The following is a 19,831-nucleotide window of genomic DNA, read 5'->3' as shown; positions in this document are numbered from 1 at the left end:
TTGATGCAAAGCTTGCACCCCAGGCACAATCACAAACTGGAGTTCGGCCCTTCCCTGGGGGGCCCACCTGATCCTCCTCGCCCCCTCCTTCTTCACCATAGTAGAAGATGTTATCCCGGGTGTCGTCCTCTGGCAGCAGCAGTGGCTCTTTTGCCACCTTCCTCCTCCTCGCGAAGAGCAGCAGCAGCAGCAGCAGGACTGGAACACAGAATCCAGCCAAGCTCAGTGGGTGCTTCTGCTGAAGTCGCAGCCAAGTGAGGGTGCGACCCATCCACCATACTCTGGGGAAGCCATGGTTCTAGTCCTCAGTATTATGGGGGTGGTATGAAGAAGTAATTCACACCAAAGGCTTCTTCATATGGCCAGAGAAAGCCATGCTCTGCATCTGTCAGCCTCGCTGGAGACGTTGCCCAGCTGTGGTCACTCTCAAAAGCAGTGCCTGGTTGATGTGCGACTTTACCAGCTAGGAGACAATGCCCGGCCCCTTGAGCCCCATCCCCACGGCAGGACAGCCCTTTGCGTACTCACTCAGAAGGGCCAAGACGGCCCCCAAGATGGCAAGGATGATGGGCGCCCCAACGACAGCTATTCGCTCCTCCGGACACTCGTCCACCTCTCCCTCGCACTCGCAGACGGTTGCCCTGAGGATGGTCAGGTGTGACTTGCCCTGCTGGTCGAGGAGCCGCAGGTAGACGTCGTAGGTCTCTCGCTTCAGGGACTTCAGCAGCTTCAGGATGGCCGTCTCCCCTGAAGGAGTCAGATGGGCACCAGAGAGAAAATGGTCAGACCAAATGCCAACCCAGGCCTCCTCCTCCCTCCTCCTGGGAACCCATCTACCTGCCGGACTGCGGGAGATGAATTGTGCTTGGTGAGCAAGAGGGCAGAGGACACACGTGGTGCCAGATGGGGGTGTCTACCCTGGCACCGAGCTTCCTGGAAGTAAGTTCAGTGCCCATTTCCCAGGACACCAAGGCAGCCCACCTTCGCTGTCCATCTCGACTGCCCAGTTCTCCTCCGAGTTGTGGATGAGCTCGGCCCGGAAAGGGGAGGTGTGGGGGGGAAGGTCCTTGTCCGAAATGCGCAGCAGTTGGGGTGCTGGATCATGGTTGCACACAGTGAACTTCCGCCGGTCGGGCTCGGGGCCGTGGTCATTCACATCTAGGAGGGTCAGCAGCAGTGTTCCCGTCCCTGTCACTGGGGGGCTTCCTGTGGGCAGAGCACCGGGGTGGGGGTGAGCCATGTTTAAAACAGAGCAGCAACAAAAGCCAGATTATAAAGATGTGCGAGTGTTGAGTTGAAGCGCTTCAGGCTGTTTCAGAGGAAGGGGGAACAAGGCGCCCACTTCTGCACCCCTACAGCCCCCAATTCTCCTGCTATATCTTGCCCCATTTCTCCCCCAAGGCTCCTGCTGGCAACCACTGTTGCTCTGGAGGCTGCTGTGTCTGCCCAGGAAATCCCCCACCTTGGCTCTGGCTAACAGCAGAGTGAGCTCAGAATGGGGCAGTCGGGCATTACAGCTTAATCTGAACCAGTACAAGATAGATCGTGGGGGGGGGGGGTTAAGGCCCCTCCAGGAAGTCAGGGCAGGAACGATGCTCCCCCCGGTGGGCGTGGCCTCTCTACGCAGCTCTTCAGTAGCAGGGACGTCCCCTTTCCTGGCTGGTTCTCATGACCGGGCAGCCTCCGCAGCCAGCCACCATGTGCCCCTCACATGGGCAGCTCTCAGCTCAACAAAGGAGCACTTTATTCCCCAACCACTGGGGTGGGGGGAGGGCCCCCTCATCCGCCCAGTAGCATTTACCATCATCCGCAGCCAGCAGGACAGCCATGTAGGTGTTGTTCTGGACAAAGGGGGACTCCCGGTCCAGGGGTGCCTTGGCAGTGATGATGCCGGTTTCTGGGTGGACAGCCAGCCAGTGGGCAGGGTCATTCCCCATGGAGTACCTGAAGGGAAAGTGGATCCGGGCTGAGTCCCACGAGGGAGGGGGGTGCCGGGTCTGAGGGGAGACAGGCTTTTGGGGCCCACGTGGCCTGGAAGACAAAGGCTTTGCTGGAATACAGCTGAGCCCCTAATGGCCCCCAGACCAGCTGAAGCGTAACTCGGGCTGGGCTGGCAGGTGCAGAAAGGAAAAGTGCCAGGAAAGAAAAGAGGAGCCGGAGAAGGCAGAGACAGCTGCAGCCTGGAAGTTCTTCAGTGTAAAAAATGCACCTCTTGACCAACCTCTGGTGGCTCAGGAATCTGCTTGCTTGCTTGCTGTGGAATTTAGGCTGTTGCCTCAGTTATTTCTTCCACTTAGACTCTCTGTGAAATCTGATTCCTCCCCCCCATGGCTCCACTCAGCCTTTCCTCTTCCCTGCCCCAAGCTTCCTTTCCATGAATAGCAACCCGGGTTCCCCAAAGTGCTGCTGGGGGACGGGACCACCACCAGCTCAGGTAGCCTCTTTCCAGAGCTGCAGATGCTGAGGGTCCTTCTGCCCTAAGGTGTCTTCACAAGCATCTGCTCCGTCTGCTCCTCCCCACCTCTTGAGGCCAGTGGGGGGACCCTCCTTTGGCTGTTCGGCAAAGCAGCTCACCTCATTTTCTGGGGCTGCATCGTGTCTGGGTCTTGCGCAGTGTAGGCTGCAATTTTCTGCCCCACTGGGCTGTCCTCCAAGACTTCCACCTTCAGGACCAGGGGTGCAAAGATGGGGGCCTCATTCACATCCTTCACGCTGATGGCCACTGTGGCTGTCGAGGTGGACAGTTTCACCGCAAAGGGCACCTCGTTGACCACTGCCACCTGCAGAACGAACTGCTTTCTTGTCTCAAAGTCCAGGGCCTAAAAAGGTGGTGGAAGCGCCTCGTCACAAGATGCAACTGCCCAGCTGAGGCTGCACGTGAAGGGAGGGAACAAGCCTCATCCGGTCACCTCAGCAATGGCCAAATCGGTCTTTTTCAATCTTGGCAACTTTGAATGTGTGGATGTTAATTCCCCAGCCAGCATCCCTCCAGCCTCTTTGCATGTGGGTGGGTGTGCACACACCACACACGGACACTCACAAATGAGCTTGTGCATCAAAGTACTGATGTTTGTGCCTACTTTTGCTGTTTTCACGATTCCTTCATTGGTCTTTGGGTCCGTTGAGATGGAAAAGAGCTCTCCACCGTTGCCCTCGACAAAGCTGTACACAGCGTGCCAGGCAGGAGAGTGGCGCTCATCCTTGTCGGTCACGGCCAGCCTCACCACCTCCACACCTTCCATGTTCTCTGCCACCTCTGCTGAATACTGAGGGAGGGGCAAGCAGCCAATTGTGAGTCTGAAGGTTAATGACCCCCCACTCCCAGTCCTTGGGCATCTCAGGGGAGCCGCCAGCCCTCCAGGCTGTTTAAGAGGGAGAGCATCGATTTAGCCAAGCCTGGAGGGAGGATGTACTACGGACAAGGGCAGGTGGAAACACCTCAGCTACACAGGCACCCTATGAAATCTGTACACCTATCACAGCAAACCACAATCTGGATTCATACTAAGCTACGACTTGGCTTGCTTGGCCTTCACTCTCAGTTCATAAACCACAATTGCAGCTTCACAGAAATGCCAGTTGCAGCTTGTGCTGTAAACCAAGGGAAGAGAGCCGAGCTCCTACGCTGTGCACCCCGTGCCTATTCCCAGGAAGACCCACTCCCGGCCTCTGCAGAACAGCTACCATGGGCTCCGTGAACTCGGGCATGTTGTCGTTAGCATCTGTAATTTCTATCACTGCCGATGCTGTGGTGGTCAAGCCCAACCCATCCAGGTCTGCCGCCTGCAGGATCAAGGTGTATTCCCTCACTCGCTGGGAAGAGAAAATGCTCCGGTTAGCGCTTGAGCTGACCAGCGCCCTCCAAGGAAGGCCCGGCCCTTCCCAATCCAGCTGTACCCGAGAAGAGTTCAGGGAACAGCCAGGTCAGCCAGAGAGAAGCCTGGCTAGGCCTTGAGGAGGAGGAGGAGGAGGAGGAGGTTTGTTTCTCCTCCCCAGCCCCGCCCTTACCTCTCGGTCCAGGCCGCTGGCGATCACACTGATGGTCCCCGTCGCTCGGTTGATGGCAAACATCTGCGGATGGGGCTGCTGGGGCGCTTGGCTCAGGATGGAGTATGCAACAACCCCATTGTAGGTCTCTAGGGCATCATCTGCATCAGTGGCCATCACCTGCATCACAGACATCCCTAGGAAAGAGAAAAGTGGGGCCGGCGCCCGTGTGAAGCTGCCCGATGTCGGCCCGCCTGCCCCAGCCTTGCCGCCTCTTTGGATGGCCCCACTGTGGCTCTGCCCCAGCGCTTGAAGTTGCCTCCCTCAGCCAAAAGATGGATGCCACCTGGGAAAGGGCCCCTGGCTGGGATGGGGGGGAGGGCCCACAAGTGTTCCTCCAACTTCCTTCTGGGCTGGGATGTTGAAGAGTAAAGGAAGCTTTGCTTGTTTCAGGAGAAAAGACGTGGGGAGTTCAAAACCCATTAAGGCAACTCCAGGCAAAACCAGGATTAATTCAGCTCTCCTTCCCATTTTGTGCACAATCCTAGCAGGGTCTGTGCAGAATCTAAGGAGTCTCCCTCCCTCCTGGCTGCTGGGGCCGAGTTTCTCCCCCCCACCCCAAATCTTCCCCTCTTTACCAGGGGTTGCTCCTTCCGTGACAGACCCCCTGAAAACCTCTTGGATGAACTCGGGCTTGTGGTCGTTCTGATCAGTGACTGTGACAATGATCTCCATCGGTTCCTCCACAGGTTTGCCGTTCTCAGAGACCGCATGAGATAAAAGCTGTGGAAAGAGGGAACCCATGTGGAATGCCTGAGGCCCTCCAGCCCCTTCCCGATTGCAACTGCAGCCAGAACCTTCTGGGGAAAGAGGACCACCTACGTGGTATTTTTCAATGCTCTCCCTGTCCAGAGGCCGCGTCACCTTCATCCACCCTGTCTCCTTCTCAATGATGAAGACGCCTTCTGGAGGGGTGTCGGCCCCCTGCCCAGTGATGCTGTAGAAGACCTTGGTCTCCTTATCCCGGTTTGATTTGATCTGAAGCAGCGAAAGAAAGGGTCATCTTACACTTGGTAGGGGCCCCCTCCCCCCAAAAAGGGAGCTTGGCCCATCAGTACAGGGATCCCCCCAGCCCCAGGAATGGCCTTGCCCAGCCTGGCACCACCTCTGCACGGGCTGCGATGTCTGGGCTGACGGTCTGATGACCCAGAAAAGTCAGCTCCAGCCAGATCCTCCCTTCCCGATTCCACCTACCTGAACCAGCTTCTTGGGGAAGGGGCCTCTCTCATTCTCAGGCATTCTGATGGGGGGGATCACCCAGTCTCTCTTCTGCCGCTTCAGACCACGCTGGGTCGATGAGAACTCCCGCCATTCCACCAGCCTGGCAGGCAGCAGTTCCTCCTGCAAGGACAGCCGTTCTGAGGCGGCAGCAAACGGGGCCCGGCCACCTTGCCCAGAAGGCCAGCAGCGCCTCCACTGTCCCAAGAGTCGTTGTCCAGCGGCCGTGGCCTCCCTGAGCTCAACTGACCAGAGGCCCCATCACCTCAGCCCCGACCCTCATTTACAGACCCAAGGAACTGGGGTGCGCAAGAAAGTGCCAAAAGCCAACCCAAGGATGAAAATATAAACACGAAAGCATTTCCTGGAGCAGGAGAATTCCCGCTGTCCGTGGACTTTTTATAATGTCATAAAGCTAAGAATTCATCTTGCTACATGGATTGTTTTAACAGCATATTTATAACTATTCTCTTTTAAAGGATGTTTTCAAAAGGTGGGGACAGGAAGCCAAGATGAATCAAAGAATTATTGTTATTCCGTGAAAATATGAATTTCTTTGCACTTGAAGACAAAAAAGAGAGAAAGAGTGTTACAATGAGTAATCCCTGCATTTTATGAACATTTATTTAGAAATTCATTATTGTGATTGGTTTGAGAAGTGAAGCCCTGGGTGAACTCCAGGAAAAAAATTTTTTTAATGACTTTGCTCAAAGTCCATGTGCAATAATGGTTCTGCTGCTGCTGCCCTCCAGATGCTATTGAATTAACCCCACCCCCTGTACCAGCCTGCCTTATAATTAGCTGTGCTGGCTGGGGATGCTGAGAATTGTAGTCCAACAACAGCTGAAGGATTACACAGTACTGGAAACTTCAATCCTGATGTACAGTTTGGTTTGAAGACGCAAATTCTTTGGGATCGTGCCTGCCCAGTGAAGCTTTCGTTCAAATCCTCCTCTTCCATTGGGCCAGGTGAAAGCCTCCCCCGCTGCAGGGGAGTGACCCCCCCCACATTCCACCTCCTGCACAGAGCCCCAGTGCTCCATTAGCAGAGTTTCCACCAAAACCGCCCAGGGAGACAGAAAGGTTGCCATGGCGCTGCCACCTGGGCTCTCCCGAGGGCAGAAGCAGAAGCTTACCTGCAAAGAAGCGGGGCCTTTGTTCTGCAGGACAACCAAGGCCGATGACTGGATCCCCCTGGAATCTCTGGCATGCACTCTGAAAGTCCTCTCCCGTGCCTGCTGCACCGCCACCACCTTTCTGTCCGTCCGCACTTGCAGGTCTGTGCTGTCGGTGCCATACCGAACTGGCTCCGTTCCCTGGCAGTCGGCAAACCTGACTGGAGGGGAGCGAAAGCAACCAACTTGGGAAAACCTGAAACTTCTAACAAAAATATGGTCCAAATAACCCCCTCCCCACTTTAAATGGCACTGGCAGAGGGCAGTTCTTTTGGCCAGCAGGAGCCCCGCCCCTTCCCTCTGCAAGCAGTTAGCAGTTGTCCACCTGAGGGATGGGGGAGGGTCTGGAAAGCTGGGATCTTGTGTGCCCTCCTTTAATGGGATTGTCACTGCCAGTCCTTGGCTTGCTTAGGAGGGAGGGAGGGAGGGGGACCATCACCCAAGTTTCCTGTCCATTGCCCCACGTGCACAATAAGGGAATTGGCCTCTCCTCTCCAGCAGCCCAGGCGTGGCTCACACACAGCCTGGCCATCAGGATAAGCCCTCTGCAGTGGCAGAGCCCACAGAGCGGCACCCGTTCCCTGGGTTATGCTCCCCCGCACTAAAAGGAAAACACCCACAAGCAAGTTGCTCCAGCCTGGTCTCAGCCCCACTCCCCCCCCCCCCCCGTCTCACCAGGGAAAACTGCCTCTCCCCCTTAGCTGGCAGGAGGAAGGCACTTCTAGCCTTGCCTGTCATAGGGGCCCAACTTGACTCCCCCCAAAAAACAAACAAAACCCTCACAGGTTTCAGGAAAGAGAAAGGCAGCCAAGACACCTCTAGCCTCTTTCAGCACTCGGGACAGAGCAGTCAAAGCAACCCAGATCACCCCATCCAGAAGCAGCTCACTCCGACCTCAGCACCCCAAAGACGCAGCCCCGGCTGGTCTCTGCAGAGAGCAGCCAATAGGTTTGGAGCAGCAGCAGCAATGAGGGCTTCGCTGGGGGGTGTCTTGAGGAAAGACCACCTCCCCACCATATGTGGAATACTGAAAAAGCCTCTCTCCTCAACCACAAAGATGCTCATCAGATGCTGCACTGCACACGCGTGCACACACACACACACACACACACACACACATACACACAGTGAACTGAGGGTCTCCCTCCAATAGAGCCCTCCCAGTAGAGGCTCCAGCCCTCTGTTTTTCTTGATTCCTACCCAGAACACGGGGAGCAAGATCTAAAGGGATCCTTCCACTTCAAGGTGCTGCGAGCACAGCTGACTTTGGAGATCCATCCTTATTCCACCGGCTGCAAAAGCTACAGTGGGAGGCAACACACCTCGATCCCACCAAGCTCTCTTCACTGAAGCCCCCCCCTCACATGAATAGCTCCAGAGACTTCCAGGCAACAAGCACAACTGGACCTGCCTTGTAAGGCCACAGCACACAATCTGCCTCTCTTTGGACGGTGCGAGGTTGAGCCAACCTGCCACGGCTGCTTGATGGTCATGAACGGCCAAGGCACCCCCCATCCGCTCCAGCGTGCAGCCACGCATGGGTGCCCAGCGCCCGGAAGGGCCCTCTGCCCAGCAGTGGGGAAGAAGGGCCGGTGGCTTAGCTGGAGAGAACTGGCTCTCTGCCCATGAAGCAGCGCTCTCACCACTCACAGGACCCATTTGGCAGCCGTGAGCAGCATCTCAGACCCTCCATGCCATTACTGCAAATTGCTCTTTCCCAGGAGGTGGGCCAAGAGTGGAGCGGAAACTGCCCAGACGCTTTGCCTCTTGGCCCTAAACCGTCACTTACCCTCGGAGAGTGTGGACAAACAGCCACTGGTGCACTTAACTGGCGGCTCCTCCCAGCTCATGGGGATGCTCACTCCGGGGCCTTTGCCATGTCCTGGTTGCCCATTCAGGGCTGCCTCTTCCTCCCTTCCCACCATCAAAGGGCTGCTCCCCTCCTGCTGGCCAAGGACAGCTCATATGGGGTGGGGGATGGGGTGCTTCCCCTGCTCCCTCCCCCCTCTCTTCCCAAGCATAGCCAGGAGGTGGGCAGGGAGGGGTTAACAGGCCACCCCTTCCCCTTTCTGCAGCGTCCCTGGAATTTTAAGGCTGCAGCCGCCTACAGAGCAACAACCTTATCTCATGTCAAGGCCCCTCCAGCACAGGGTCAAGCTGCCCCAAAGGTGAGGAAAACACCACCAGACTGGGGGGGGGGGACAAATTAGTCTGTTTCTAAATGTCTTAGTAAACACCAAGCTCATTTAATGTTGAGGTGTTTTTTTTTTGCAGGATTGGCCCACTGACCTCTGGCCCAACAGAGAGCACAAACACCTTGACATACTTACATTGCAAGGATGTTTTGGAGCAAAAGTCACAGTGAAAAAAATGCACCACACTCACAATTCAGACTAGCTCAGGGACAGAACTACCTGCATATCCGGTGGTCATTAACTGTTAACAATAACTTCACGGCCCATAATCATTCACAACTGCTGGGAAGGGGCATCTACTACGGAGGGTCTCTAGAAAAGCCCCCCCAACCTCACTGCCAAGGCAACCCTTGGAGTTTAATCCAGGGCTGAGAATGGCAGGGCTAAAATAGCCTTTTGGCCACACTCTGACTAAGTGTCCTAATCTCCTACCTCTGACCCAACCCTCCAACTTTTTTGCCAGGGCCTCACACTTTAAAGCAGCTGTCTGGACCATCTAAGAGGTAGAACTCAGGCCCTGCATGTTTTCAGGTGTTGCACCGGTCTCTTCCTCAGAGCAGCAGAACAGAAACTGGATCTGGGAAGTTCTGCACCATTTTCTCCTCCTGAATGGGCAAAGTAGAGCACCCACCCTGAGAGTCCCTCGCTTGGGAGAATGGAATTACAGGGGAGGGGAGAATAACTCATGGGGGGGAGGAGAACTCTTCCTCCCTCCCTTCTAAAAGGCCCGGCCAGGTCCTGACTACAAAGAGCCACTAGCTTTAAGGGGTCTTCGTTGGACTACAGAGGTAACCCAGCAGCCACTGGGAGAAGCCCAGGCTGGCGTCCAGCAGCCTCCAAGTCTGGGGTCAGATTTGGCCATCCTCATCCTCCCAGGCCTTGGGGAGAGCAGGGCAGTGCTGGGCTGCAGGGGGCCGGGGCAGAGGGAGTTAAGGGATTCCTGGCAGGACCCAGTGCTGAAGCAGAGACAGACCAGCCTCTGTTTGGCACACAATGGGCCTGTTTTGCACAACAACAGCCCCTTCCGGGAGCTGGGGGGGGGTGGTATTCGGACAATGGCTGAGGCAACACCCACTACTGGGCCAAAGGAAGGCAGCTGGGGAGGCATTGGGGGGGATTGACCAAGCCCACCATGCCCTTATGCTGGGGCAAAGGCCTCGCTCTGCACCCCCAAGCACCCTAGCCTGGTCCTGCGTGCTCAGCCTCGCCCGCCACAGGCCAATTCAAAGGGTGGGGGTGGAAACCACACTCCACTTTCTACAGTCTCCCCCCCCCCTTACTTTTTCAGCAAGAGGAATTATTTTTCTTGCTTTTAACTACGGCCCCACCTTCAAACGTGGTGGTGGTGACTTAAACAATTTAGAACCAAAGTGGAGAAGCAGAGGTGGTCCCTGTGGACTACCCCTCCCCCATTCCTAGGAAAGTTGCCCGTCCGCCATGCTAGATCCAAGGAGAACTCTCCAGGGAACAAATCGCGATCGAGCAATGGATGGATTAAAAGCCCCTAACAGGCCCCCAAAGTAATCCTTCAGTTTCGAAGGGACTCCAAGTCAATCGGCGTTTAGCCCTGGAGGATTCGGGACCTCCTAAGACTCAGTTCGGAGCCGAGCTTTGGGCGCAAAAGATCGGAAAAGCAGCAGCAGCAGCAGCAGCCGCAGCCGCAGGCCCGACAAGTTCAGAATTGGTCTGGAATTGAATTGAACTCGGCCCGCCTCCCCGCTCGACGGGCGTCCAGCGAAGGAAAGGAGAGCAGCGGGCGGGGGCAGGAAAAGCCCCCCAGCGATTCCCGGCCAGCCGCTGCCTTTTCGGAGCCGCCCCCCGTCGGGAAGGGAGCAGCAAGTTCCGCCCGCGGCACGCACCTGGCCCAGGAAGGGGGCAGCGGCTTCCCGCCCCAAGCAGCCCCCGCGGGGGGGAAGGAGCCGAGGGCGGGACGAAGGGGCCTCTCGGAGAGGGGGGAGCCAGGACGGAGGAGATGCGCCTCGGGCTTACCTTCGCCCAAGACCTGGCCCGGAGTCGGCTGCCCGTCGGGCATCGCGAAGCCGAAGCGCCGCGAGGCGAAGCCAGAGCGGCAGGGAGGCGGCCAGGCGGCCAAGCGGCGGTCCACCTGCGGAGGGGGAAAGGGGGGGCGTCTCAGGCTTCTGGCACCCTCCCGAGAGCCCCGCAAGAACCGGGCGGCATCGGGGCGGCGCTCACCTGGAGGAGGACGAGGAAGGCCACGGGGAGGAGGCGCGCAGCCCGCCGCCAGCCCATCGCCGCCGTCGAAGAGGGGGACGCCACTGGCGCGCCGCTCGCTGAATGGGCTCCGCCTGCCCTGCCAGGCCTTTAAAGGCGCCGCGCCAGGTGAGGGTTTGCGGGCGGGGCTCCAGCTGGCCCCTCCCCCACCGCCCCCTCCCCTCCCCTCCCCCGTCGCTTCCCGCCAGGGCGCGGGGATCGGCGGGCCCACCCGGCGTGCGAGAGCCGGAGCGAAGCGCTCGCCGGAGGGCGCTTCCCGCCGAAGCCGAGCTCGGGGAGCCCCTCCCCTCCTTTCATCGGGCCCGAGGGAGGCGATTCCCCGGTCCGTCACCCGCTCGGGCCGAAGCCGGTCCCCGAGCGAGAGGAGGCGAAAGCTGCCGACCCTCCCCCCGCAGCTGCCCGTCGCTCGTGCGGGCTCCCCTTTGCGCCAGTGCCGGGACCCTCCGCCGCTCAGTCTTTCGGCGCCCGGCCGGCCTCTCCCCGCAACCTCGGCGGCGCCTGAAGAGCCGGAGAGCAGGAAGCGGCGAGACCCGAGAGAGGCGGGGAGCCGCGGAGGGGGGCTAGTCAGCAGCCACCGGGCAGGTCCCCCTCCCTCCTGGCGTGCCTTGAAAGGCCTCCCCATTTCGCCCCCCCCCCCGCAACCCCACTGGTTCCCCACAACAGTCAGGCTCTGGCCACAAAGGATCCAGGCAGCGCCCACTTCTGCCCCTTGTGCCAAACCAACTTTCTCGGGTGCTGCTTTCCACCCAACCACCAACCCGGGCAGGCAGGAAGGGTGCTGAAGTTCTTCCAGGGAATCTGGAGTGGGTGCCTTTTTTGCACCACCTCTGGTGATGGGCAGGAGGCAGGACCTAAACAATTAAAAAACAATTAGTATTTTAAAAATTGGAGTGTCTGAGATATTTTAAATGCCAATTTGATATTTAAAAGTATAAAATATATTAAAGTTTTCAGTCACTGAGCTAAAAGAGAGGCCTGGAGAATGCAATTTTTTTTAATGTTATATCTGCAATATGTATGGATACAAGTGAATTTATATACTGCTTGCATTGGTAGAAAGGATTTACAGTCTGGACAAAGAATGTTTGTGTTTGTTTGTGGGTGTCTTTCCCTGCTCCTCCATCAGCCCAGCACCCCCAGCTTCTTTGGGAGCCTCCAAGTCGGAGTTCCCAGAGAGCAGCTGCAAGGCTTTTTTCAGGTGCAGTGTGAAACCTCCCTCGGGGAGGGGCCAAAACAGGGACCGCTGGGGCCCTGGAGCTCTTCAGAGGCATGTGGGGAGGGTGCTGTGGGAAAGCGGCTTGGATTGCATGAGTCCTCTGGTGGATCAAGATTACATTTGCAAATGCCAATCGGATGGGATCACCTGGTGGGGGAGCAGGGCGGGGTCTCTGTCTAAAGGAAAGGAAAAGCTTCCTGTGTTTAGGCCACAGAAGCACCAGTACTTCCATGGAAAAAGGGCTGCAGGCTCCCTTTGAACCCAGGCAAATCGTAATTCAGACCAAGCTTAGAGTTGATTTTTGGCAGGATCCCGCAAGGCACCTCCTGGACCTCTTATTCAGCCAGCCCAGAGGATGAGAGAACAGCTGTCATTGGGCTGTTCAGCTGCAGCACTTCCACTTTGCCAAAGGCAGTGAGCAGATCCAGACTTGTCCTCTCCCCTTTGATGATGCACTTGGTATACGTATGTACACACACACTTACACACTGCAACGACATACTTCTGCAAAGGTCTCAGAGCCACAAGTGAGGCTGCCTGGCCCTCTTGCCTGCTGCCTTAGCAACACAGGAAGGGAGCAGGTCAAGGCCCAGCGGGGCTGGGGGACGCCCAGGGCAGACTTCGAACAGGAAGCCCCTCTTGCACAGGCTCTCAGCCACTGGCACTCTTAGGAGATCTGTAGAGGGAAGCCAGGAACCACCATCATGACCTTGACTTACTCCATGTATTGATCAGAAGTAAGCTATATTTAAAAGCCAATCAAGTAAACGGCAATTTTCCTGCATGTCCCACCCCGTGGTCTGGAGGCCCCCAGGTCTTCTGAATTTCACTCCCAAAAGTTAGCAGGTAAATAGTGTTTCTCTTTCTTTGGCTGCTATCCAACCATCCTCTCGGTGGGAATTAAAACCACTCATTTTGGGATTTCCTTAAATTTAAAACCTCAAGTGGGTGTTCAGGAGAGAGAAAATAAGCAGGGTGCTCTCAGAGCGCCCTCTGGTGGCATCTTCCTGCATCGGCTGCCTTTCTCAAGTGGGGAAGGCCCCTCCATTTCTAGAGCAGGCAAAGAGGAGTCAGAAAGAAGAACCTTTGGAGATTCTCATTCATCCAGATCATGGTTGTCCCAAAGGTGCTTTTTTCCAAAAAGAAGGAAGGGAGGGAGGGAGGGAGGGAGGGAGGAAGGAAGAGCTGCTTATTGGATTAGAATGAAATGTTTTCAAAGGAAAGAAAATCCAAGAAGCTCCAGTTACCTTTTGGGGAAAGCACTTTTGGGAGAATCAGAAAGAGATAATGTGACTTCACAGGGTTACATATCAGCTTCCTTTGAGAAAGCTTGTTTCTGAAACTGACAGCGAGGCACTTGCTTTTGTTAACAGTGCTGGAAGGCGGCTTTCCAACTGGTTGCCCAAAGTCGGCCACAGCACCGTGGAAGAGACATTCTCTTTGTGACTTTTCCTCCAATTTGAAGAGCGAAAACTGGCACCTGGCCCTGGCTTATCTTCCTCACGCAAACAGAGACTTTTGCCCTGTGATTACCCACCTCCTAGTCACTTGTGTACAACGGAGAGTAGGATGATGGGCTGCCTGTGGATCCTGCTGCTGCTTTGTCTCCTTCAGGTAGGCTTGTCATCGTGGGTGGGAACCCAGACGGTGCGGGTCCTGGAGAATGTCGGGGTTCAGGAAATGGATTCTGCTCCTGGGCTGGCTAGTCCTTTGGAGATCTTGGACTCCACTTTCCATCAGTCCCTCCCAAGCAGCACAGGCAGCAGTAGGAAAGCATCAGAACCAGCAACAGGCTTTGCAACTCTCTGACAAGCCCTACTCAGTGGAGACGTTGGGGATGGAAAAGGGACATGAATGAGCTAACATGGAGTCCTGCTCACCCCAACCCAGTCCAGCAAAAGCAGATGGTAGCTGTAGAGCAGAACAGACCCCTAACCTTCCCCCCCTCCCACAGCTATCTGGGGAAACAAATGGAGCAGGAGGTAAGATCATCTTTATTTACTGTGGACACAACGGCACACATCAAAAATGAAATTTAGTTGCCTGCTCTCAAAGGGAAACACATACTTGACACACACCTAAAATATGCTATAAACATTATGTATAGACCCACACCCTTACATATACATAACAATAAAATATTAAATACTATCCATCTTGAATATATAATGGAAGAAGGAAGCCTGAGAGTTCACAAGGTTGATGTTGTATGGAATGAAACTAAAGGCCCCTCATTCCTTCACTGCAAAACCTCCAGCCACTAAGATTCAAACTCTAGCACAGCATAGGCAAAGGATCTTTGCTGGGCAGCAGCCTCGCCACCAAAGCAGCTTCCCCAAAATCATTCCAGAACTGGGGCATCAACGCTGCTCCCCCCCACCCCCAAGAAAGAGGGCCAGGACTCTGTAGGGCAACTTGTGATGCAACAGCAAACCATTCAGGGGAGGGGGCTAAGCTGCTTTGCTTAACCAGCGAATTCTCCAGGGAATCCCAGTACACAATATGCTGCAAGGCCAGGTGTGGACTGAAAATATGCAGAGTCCTGCTGGCTTCATCCTGATGTTTTCTCTCATTTAAAGCAAATACAGAGTTTCGTAAGGGTGACTCGGGGGCAGCAAACTTTCAACAGGACAGGAGATATTTTCCATGTACTGCAAACACACAGCCTCATGGAAGAAACCACTGCAGACCCGTTAAGTAGCAAGACACACAGACCAAGGTTGAGAGAGTTTCAGGGTCCTCTTCTCCCCACTTCTCAGTTATGGAGAGGGGTCTTCTTCAAGAGTTACAGTGAATCAAGCTGGAGGGAGGTGGGTATGCAGCTGTGGGAAATACTCGCCTCCCTCCCTCCCCCCATGGATCCTGCCTCCCTGCTGAGAAGTTCCATCTATGCATAATAATTTTCAGCTGGGAACTCTCTTTCTGCCAGGAGAAATGTGCAATAGGTTCCCCCCCCCATTCAGGCTGAGCCTCCTGGTATCTCCTCCCTGCTTGCCTGGGGTGACCATCATCTTTTGACCAGGAAAGAAGAAGAGAAACTGCTTTCCTGCTCAAAGTCCAGGAAGGTGGAAAGCAACAAACCTGAATCACAAAGGTTGCCTCCACAATCACAGTCGTGCCCGCAAGCCCCCTTTAAGAACCAAATCTCTAACATAAAAAGTTCTACATTGGGAAAGACAAACAGAGGAAAAATGAGGAAGACGACAATCATCTACACAGACTTCCAAGTACAGTCAGCCTAAGCAAGCCAGTTACACATTATCATCTGCCCAAAGAAGATTTTGGTTCCAGCCCAGTTCAGAGTTCACTGCAGGGATGATAGCTAGAAATAGTTATCTCTGATTCTTGCTTACGTGCTGTTAGCTCTAAGTCCACATTGCCCTACTCAGTTCTATAGAGCAGCGTTTCCCAACCTTAGGAACTTGAAGATGCGTGGACTTCAACTCCCAGAATTCCCCAGCCAGCTATGGGAATTCTGGGAGTTGAAGTCCACGCATCTTCAAGTTCCTAAGGTTGGGAAACGCTGCTATAGAGCACAGAGGGTGATAGCCAGCATCTTTGGGAAGACCAGAGAAGCAACGTTGAATGGACTTCTAGGAGTCCATTCTGGGCCTGGGCAACAAAAAATCAGCTACCGGTTCTTGCCGAAGTGGTGCTGAATCCCATCACTGGCAGCCTCCCTGCCTGCCTCCCCCAGTCAAGTCCATGCTGCTCCTTTCTGGCTTACCTCGGAATAAGCCCTGATGCTGGAAATTAAAACTTACAAGCAAAAATTCTTTCCTAATAAGTAAGTTGAAGAGGGTACAGGCTGTTCATGGCAGCACTCACAAGAAGGGCAGAGATCCGGAGATCAGAAGGGCAATCCAGTCGTGAGAATCCCTGGGGAACCGCAAGAGGCCCACGCTTTCTGCAAAGGGGCTTCTTCACTGCACTCCTGGGAGTTTTCTCTCATTAAGAAAGTTGCTCAGAGAAATGAGCTCAAAAGGGTGACAGAAAAGAGGAGGCTGGCAAAGGGGAGCCTGGGGGAGATTAGGCCGCTCCCCGTTTTAGCTTTAGAGCCGGGGCACGAAGCTCTGGAGCAAGGTCTCTCTGCTTTGCCACAGAAGGAATCCTCTGGGCAGCCTTTTTCTCTGCTTTCCCCTAAACCCCTCACAGATCAAAAGGAGTTTAAATCGCCGGCTCCTTCCTTCCTTCCTTGCACGCAGGACCAGAGACCCCTGTCTTTCTTCACAGGACACCGGTCCGTCTGCTCAGGCGGAGCTGCTGCTTTTCCCAAGGCCTTCGTCTGGCCTGAGGCGGCAAAAGAGAGACTGGGTCATCCCTCCGATCCTTTGCTCTGAGAACGAGAGGGGGCCTTTCCCCAAGAACCTGGCCCCGGTAAGGACTTTGCTTCTGGCACCTTCTATGGGATTCTCTTGCACATTTTTAAGGAATTCACTTGTTGAATTTGTTTGCTGCCCATCTCGCTGCAGGGCGACTTGGGAACGACCCACAAATGCAGGACCCCAAACATTTCAGCTTGCGGCAGTGCTGAGCGGACGTTTTATCTAAACCGCTTGGATCTCCCTTCAGCCAAGCTTTGGGGCCCACATTTCTGCACTGGGCCAGGCAACGTGGCCCCCACGGTCTGCTCTGTGCCTGGCCACGCCCCGGGCCCTGCCCCAGTTCTCCCTTTTGTGTTCAGAGGGTGGAAGAGGCTGCAGGCCCATCCCCAACCACCCATCACTGACCTCTCGCACCCCATCTCCCCAATCAGGTCAAGTCCAGCAAAGAAAAAGAGGGCACTGTCTACTATAGCATCACTGGACAGGGGGCCGACAGCCCTCCGGTTGGCACCTTCATCATCGAGAGGGAAACCGGCATGCTGAAGGTGACTCGCCCACTGGACAGGGAGAAGATTCCCCGCTACCAGGTGCGTCCCGTCATCTGCCGTGCTTATACATTTTGCTTTCAATTTGTGGCGGCTGTGTTGGGTGGCTGAGGAGGGCCACGTGCTTGGAAATCTGCCCTGTGGATTGGGAGGGATGGCAAAGGCCACTGTGTCCTCTGGGGGGCCAGGACCGCTGCCAGGCCGTTTGCTGCCCCACTAGAGTGAGTCGGCAGAGGGGTTCCTTTCCCACCAGAAAGTCCTTCAAGAAACCCCTTTTAGAAGCAGGTGACTCTTGAGGAAAGCCGCTACCTTCTTGCTCCTGAAGCGTCTGCGTTTTCTGTCCAATTAAATTTCCCATCCCCTTCCGTGGTGGTCTCTAGAGGGTCTGAGAGGTTCCTGGGGACCTCCATCCCAGGGTAGGCTCCCCAATGAAATTCTGCTCGGTGAGCAACGCTGCCTGGCTTCTCTCTTCATCCCTGGTGAACAACGGCCTTTCTCCACCTTCAATGCAGCTGTTTTGCCACGCGGTGTTAGCCAATGGCCAGACTGCAGAGGACCCCATGGAGGTGATCATCAATGTTGGTGACCAGAATGACAACCGTCCACAGTTCATCCAGAGCGTCTTCAAAGGGTCTGTGGAAGAGGGAGCTAAACCAGGTAGGGAAGTCTGGTTGAGGTTACAGAAACCTCACTCCTCTCGCGTTGCTGCCCTCTGAGACACAGGCACAATTCCTCCTGGACAATGAAGAACAGTCTTGGTCAAAACCATCCAGATTGCAACCTCAGACTGTCCGGCCAACGCCAGCTCATAAATGCAACTGTGGCATTAAGTGGCCAGTCCCTGCGACAGCCAGAGGTGCTTGTAGTTGCCCAGAAGCCAGAGGCATTTTCAGCTGACGGGCACGGATGGAGCTGGGCTCATGCGTGACTCCGGTGCTTGTTTCAAGGGAGGCTCTAAGCATCCCCTCTGTTGGGTGTCCCCAGGAACGTCTGTGATGACAGTGACAGCCACGGATGAAGACGATGCGATTGACTCCTATAATGGGGTCGTCATTTACTCCATCCTCAGCCAGGAACCTGAACCGGAAAAACAGATGTTTACCATCAATAACGAAACCGGCCTGATCAGCGTGGTTGTGTCAGGTCTGGACCGAGAGGTAAGTGCCGGATGCTGGGACAGGTCGAGAGTGGGGGGGGGGTCCAAGCAGATGGGGATTAATCATGGGAAGGGCTGCATTTCTACTGTCGATTTTATACTGCTTCACCAGAGTGAGCAAGGGAAGAATCCTTGTTTCCCCTGAAGAATTAAGCTACTGTTAGCTCTACAAGGTAGTCCAGATGCGAAGCCCAACCCTGAGGGCTACATTGATGGTTGGGTGACATGAACAGAATCTTGCCAGACTGGAAGTATTTCTCCCCTCCTCTCCATTTCCTTTCCGGAAAAGTACGGAGGGTCCCTTCCGAAGCATTCCCCTCGCCTTCCCTGCTGCTGTGGCTGAGAGACCTTTTCCACGTCAGGCCAAACTGCAGCTCTTCCTCCGTCTCCCAAGTCGGTCCCTCCCTCCCTCCCACCAGCACAGAGTGTTGCAGGGTGTGTGTTTGCTTCTTTGCAGAGGATTCCCCAGTACACACTGATCCTGCAAGCGACTGACCTGCTGGGACAAGGCTTAAGCAACACTGGGACGGCCGTGATTACCATCACCGACGCGAACGATAACCCGCCAATCTTCGACCCCCCCATGGTAATGTGGGGACTCGTCCCCCCCCTTGCCCTTGGCCATGCTGGTATCCCCCTGGGGCCTGAAACTTCTCCTCTCCTTGTCGTGCCAAGCTACCCGGCCACGTCCTGCACTTGCTCTGCAGAGGTGCTTGGCGGAATTGCCTGGAGTTGCACCTTCCCCCCAGTGGAGAGAGGCACCTGCTCTCCTCTGACCGCTCTGTGTAGCAGAGACTTCCTGGAGACTGGGCAGGCCTGCAGAATCCCAGCCCCTCTGGGCACGCAGCAGCCTCCTCCCCCTCGCAGGGCACCAGGGCGCCAGCTTCCGGTGATAGAGAGGTACTGCGAGGGATGGAAACAAACTTGGTTGGGGTGTGGGGTGCACACAGGGCTTTCTGCTTCTTTCCAGGTTGCCAACTCCAGCGAGGGCCACACATCCCTGAGCGTCCACGCGCTGAATGTGTTCACTGGCCTTCCTGCAACCGGCTTGGCTGTGCACCTCTCTCAGCTTGACGCCCCCCACGAGTACTGGACGGAGCTAATGACAAGGTGGGGAGAGGGAGGAGCCCCTGCCTCCCTTGGCCAGCCGGAGCCCCACAGCCTCACCCGGCTGTCCTCTGATTGCAGCATGACCAGCATAGACGGGCGCATGGACAAGAGCGAGCTGGCCTCCCTGCAGCTGGAAACTGGCACCTACAAGCTGCGCTTTGCCACGGGAGAGTACTGGCAGCAACAGGGCCTCACCAGCTTCTACCCTTACGTGGAAGTAAGTTTTCATTTCAGCTGCACAAGAGCGAGCAATCGCTTCCAGCAAACAGGTCTTCCGGTGGCCCTGGGGCCCCCAATTGACCCAAAATGGAAAGGGCCACAGGCTGCGGTGCTCTGGGCCGTTGGGCTTCTGCAGTCACGAAGATCCCCCTGCCAAGCCAAGAGCCCACCAGCTCTTCACCCTCTCTTGTTCCAGGTTGTCTTTACCATCACAGGGGCCGAGCGCAAGGTGCACATCCCACTGCTGCTCAGCCCCTATTCCTATGTGACCTACCGAGGGAGTTAGTGTGAGAGCCGGGGCCACCCAGAGGGGGCTGCACCCAAGACCAGCTGTGACGCCAGCTCGGGGTCTTTTCTGAGGAAACACGAGCCTAATAAAAGATCTACCTTGTT

General features: G+C 55.7%; 2 protein-coding genes across 2 annotated transcripts in view; one reads left to right on the top strand and one right to left on the bottom strand.

Moving 5' to 3' along the window:
- The window catches only part of LOC310644941 (uncharacterized protein), a 30,825-nt gene extending 19,832 nt beyond the window's left edge, over window positions 1-10,993 (bottom strand). The window contains exons 1-14 of the mRNA XM_083370277.1: window positions 10,829-10,993; window positions 10,625-10,739; window positions 6,402-6,601; window positions 5,242-5,388; window positions 4,870-5,025; window positions 4,626-4,770; window positions 4,009-4,184; window positions 3,685-3,813; window positions 3,081-3,266; window positions 2,575-2,819; window positions 1,802-1,944; window positions 982-1,206; window positions 529-747; window positions 68-198 (exon numbers count right to left, since the gene is read on the bottom strand). Of these exons, the coding sequence (XP_083226403.1) occupies window positions 68-198; window positions 529-747; window positions 982-1,206; window positions 1,802-1,944; window positions 2,575-2,819; window positions 3,081-3,266; window positions 3,685-3,813; window positions 4,009-4,184; window positions 4,626-4,770; window positions 4,870-5,025; window positions 5,242-5,388; window positions 6,402-6,601; window positions 10,625-10,739; window positions 10,829-10,885 (2,274 nt within the window). The 5' untranslated portion in view covers window positions 10,886-10,993. The remainder of the gene's footprint in view (window positions 1-67; window positions 199-528; window positions 748-981; window positions 1,207-1,801; window positions 1,945-2,574; window positions 2,820-3,080; window positions 3,267-3,684; window positions 3,814-4,008; window positions 4,185-4,625; window positions 4,771-4,869; window positions 5,026-5,241; window positions 5,389-6,401; window positions 6,602-10,624; window positions 10,740-10,828) is intronic.
- Window positions 10,994-13,933: 2,940 nt separating this feature from the next.
- Window positions 13,934-19,823, top strand: LOC310644940 (cadherin-3-like; the record flags this gene model as incomplete). The annotated part of the gene is made up of 8 exons (XM_083370276.1): window positions 13,934-14,065; window positions 16,317-16,460; window positions 16,840-16,995; window positions 17,466-17,610; window positions 17,938-18,110; window positions 18,567-19,219; window positions 19,298-19,436; window positions 19,635-19,823. 8 exons carry the CDS (start codon window positions 13,934-13,936, stop codon window positions 19,722-19,724), a joined length of 1,632 nt encoding a protein of 543 aa, XP_083226402.1. The 3' UTR covers window positions 19,725-19,823.
- Window positions 19,824-19,831: the final 8 nt, after the last annotated feature.

This window comes from Vipera ursinii, assembly GCF_947247035.1.
Source record: "Vipera ursinii genome assembly, chromosome: 10".
NCBI classification, from domain to species: domain Eukaryota; kingdom Metazoa; phylum Chordata; class Lepidosauria; order Squamata; family Viperidae; genus Vipera; species Vipera ursinii.
The sequence above is the reverse complement of the archived record's forward strand: the minus strand, read 5'-3'. Positions and strand labels throughout refer to the sequence as shown.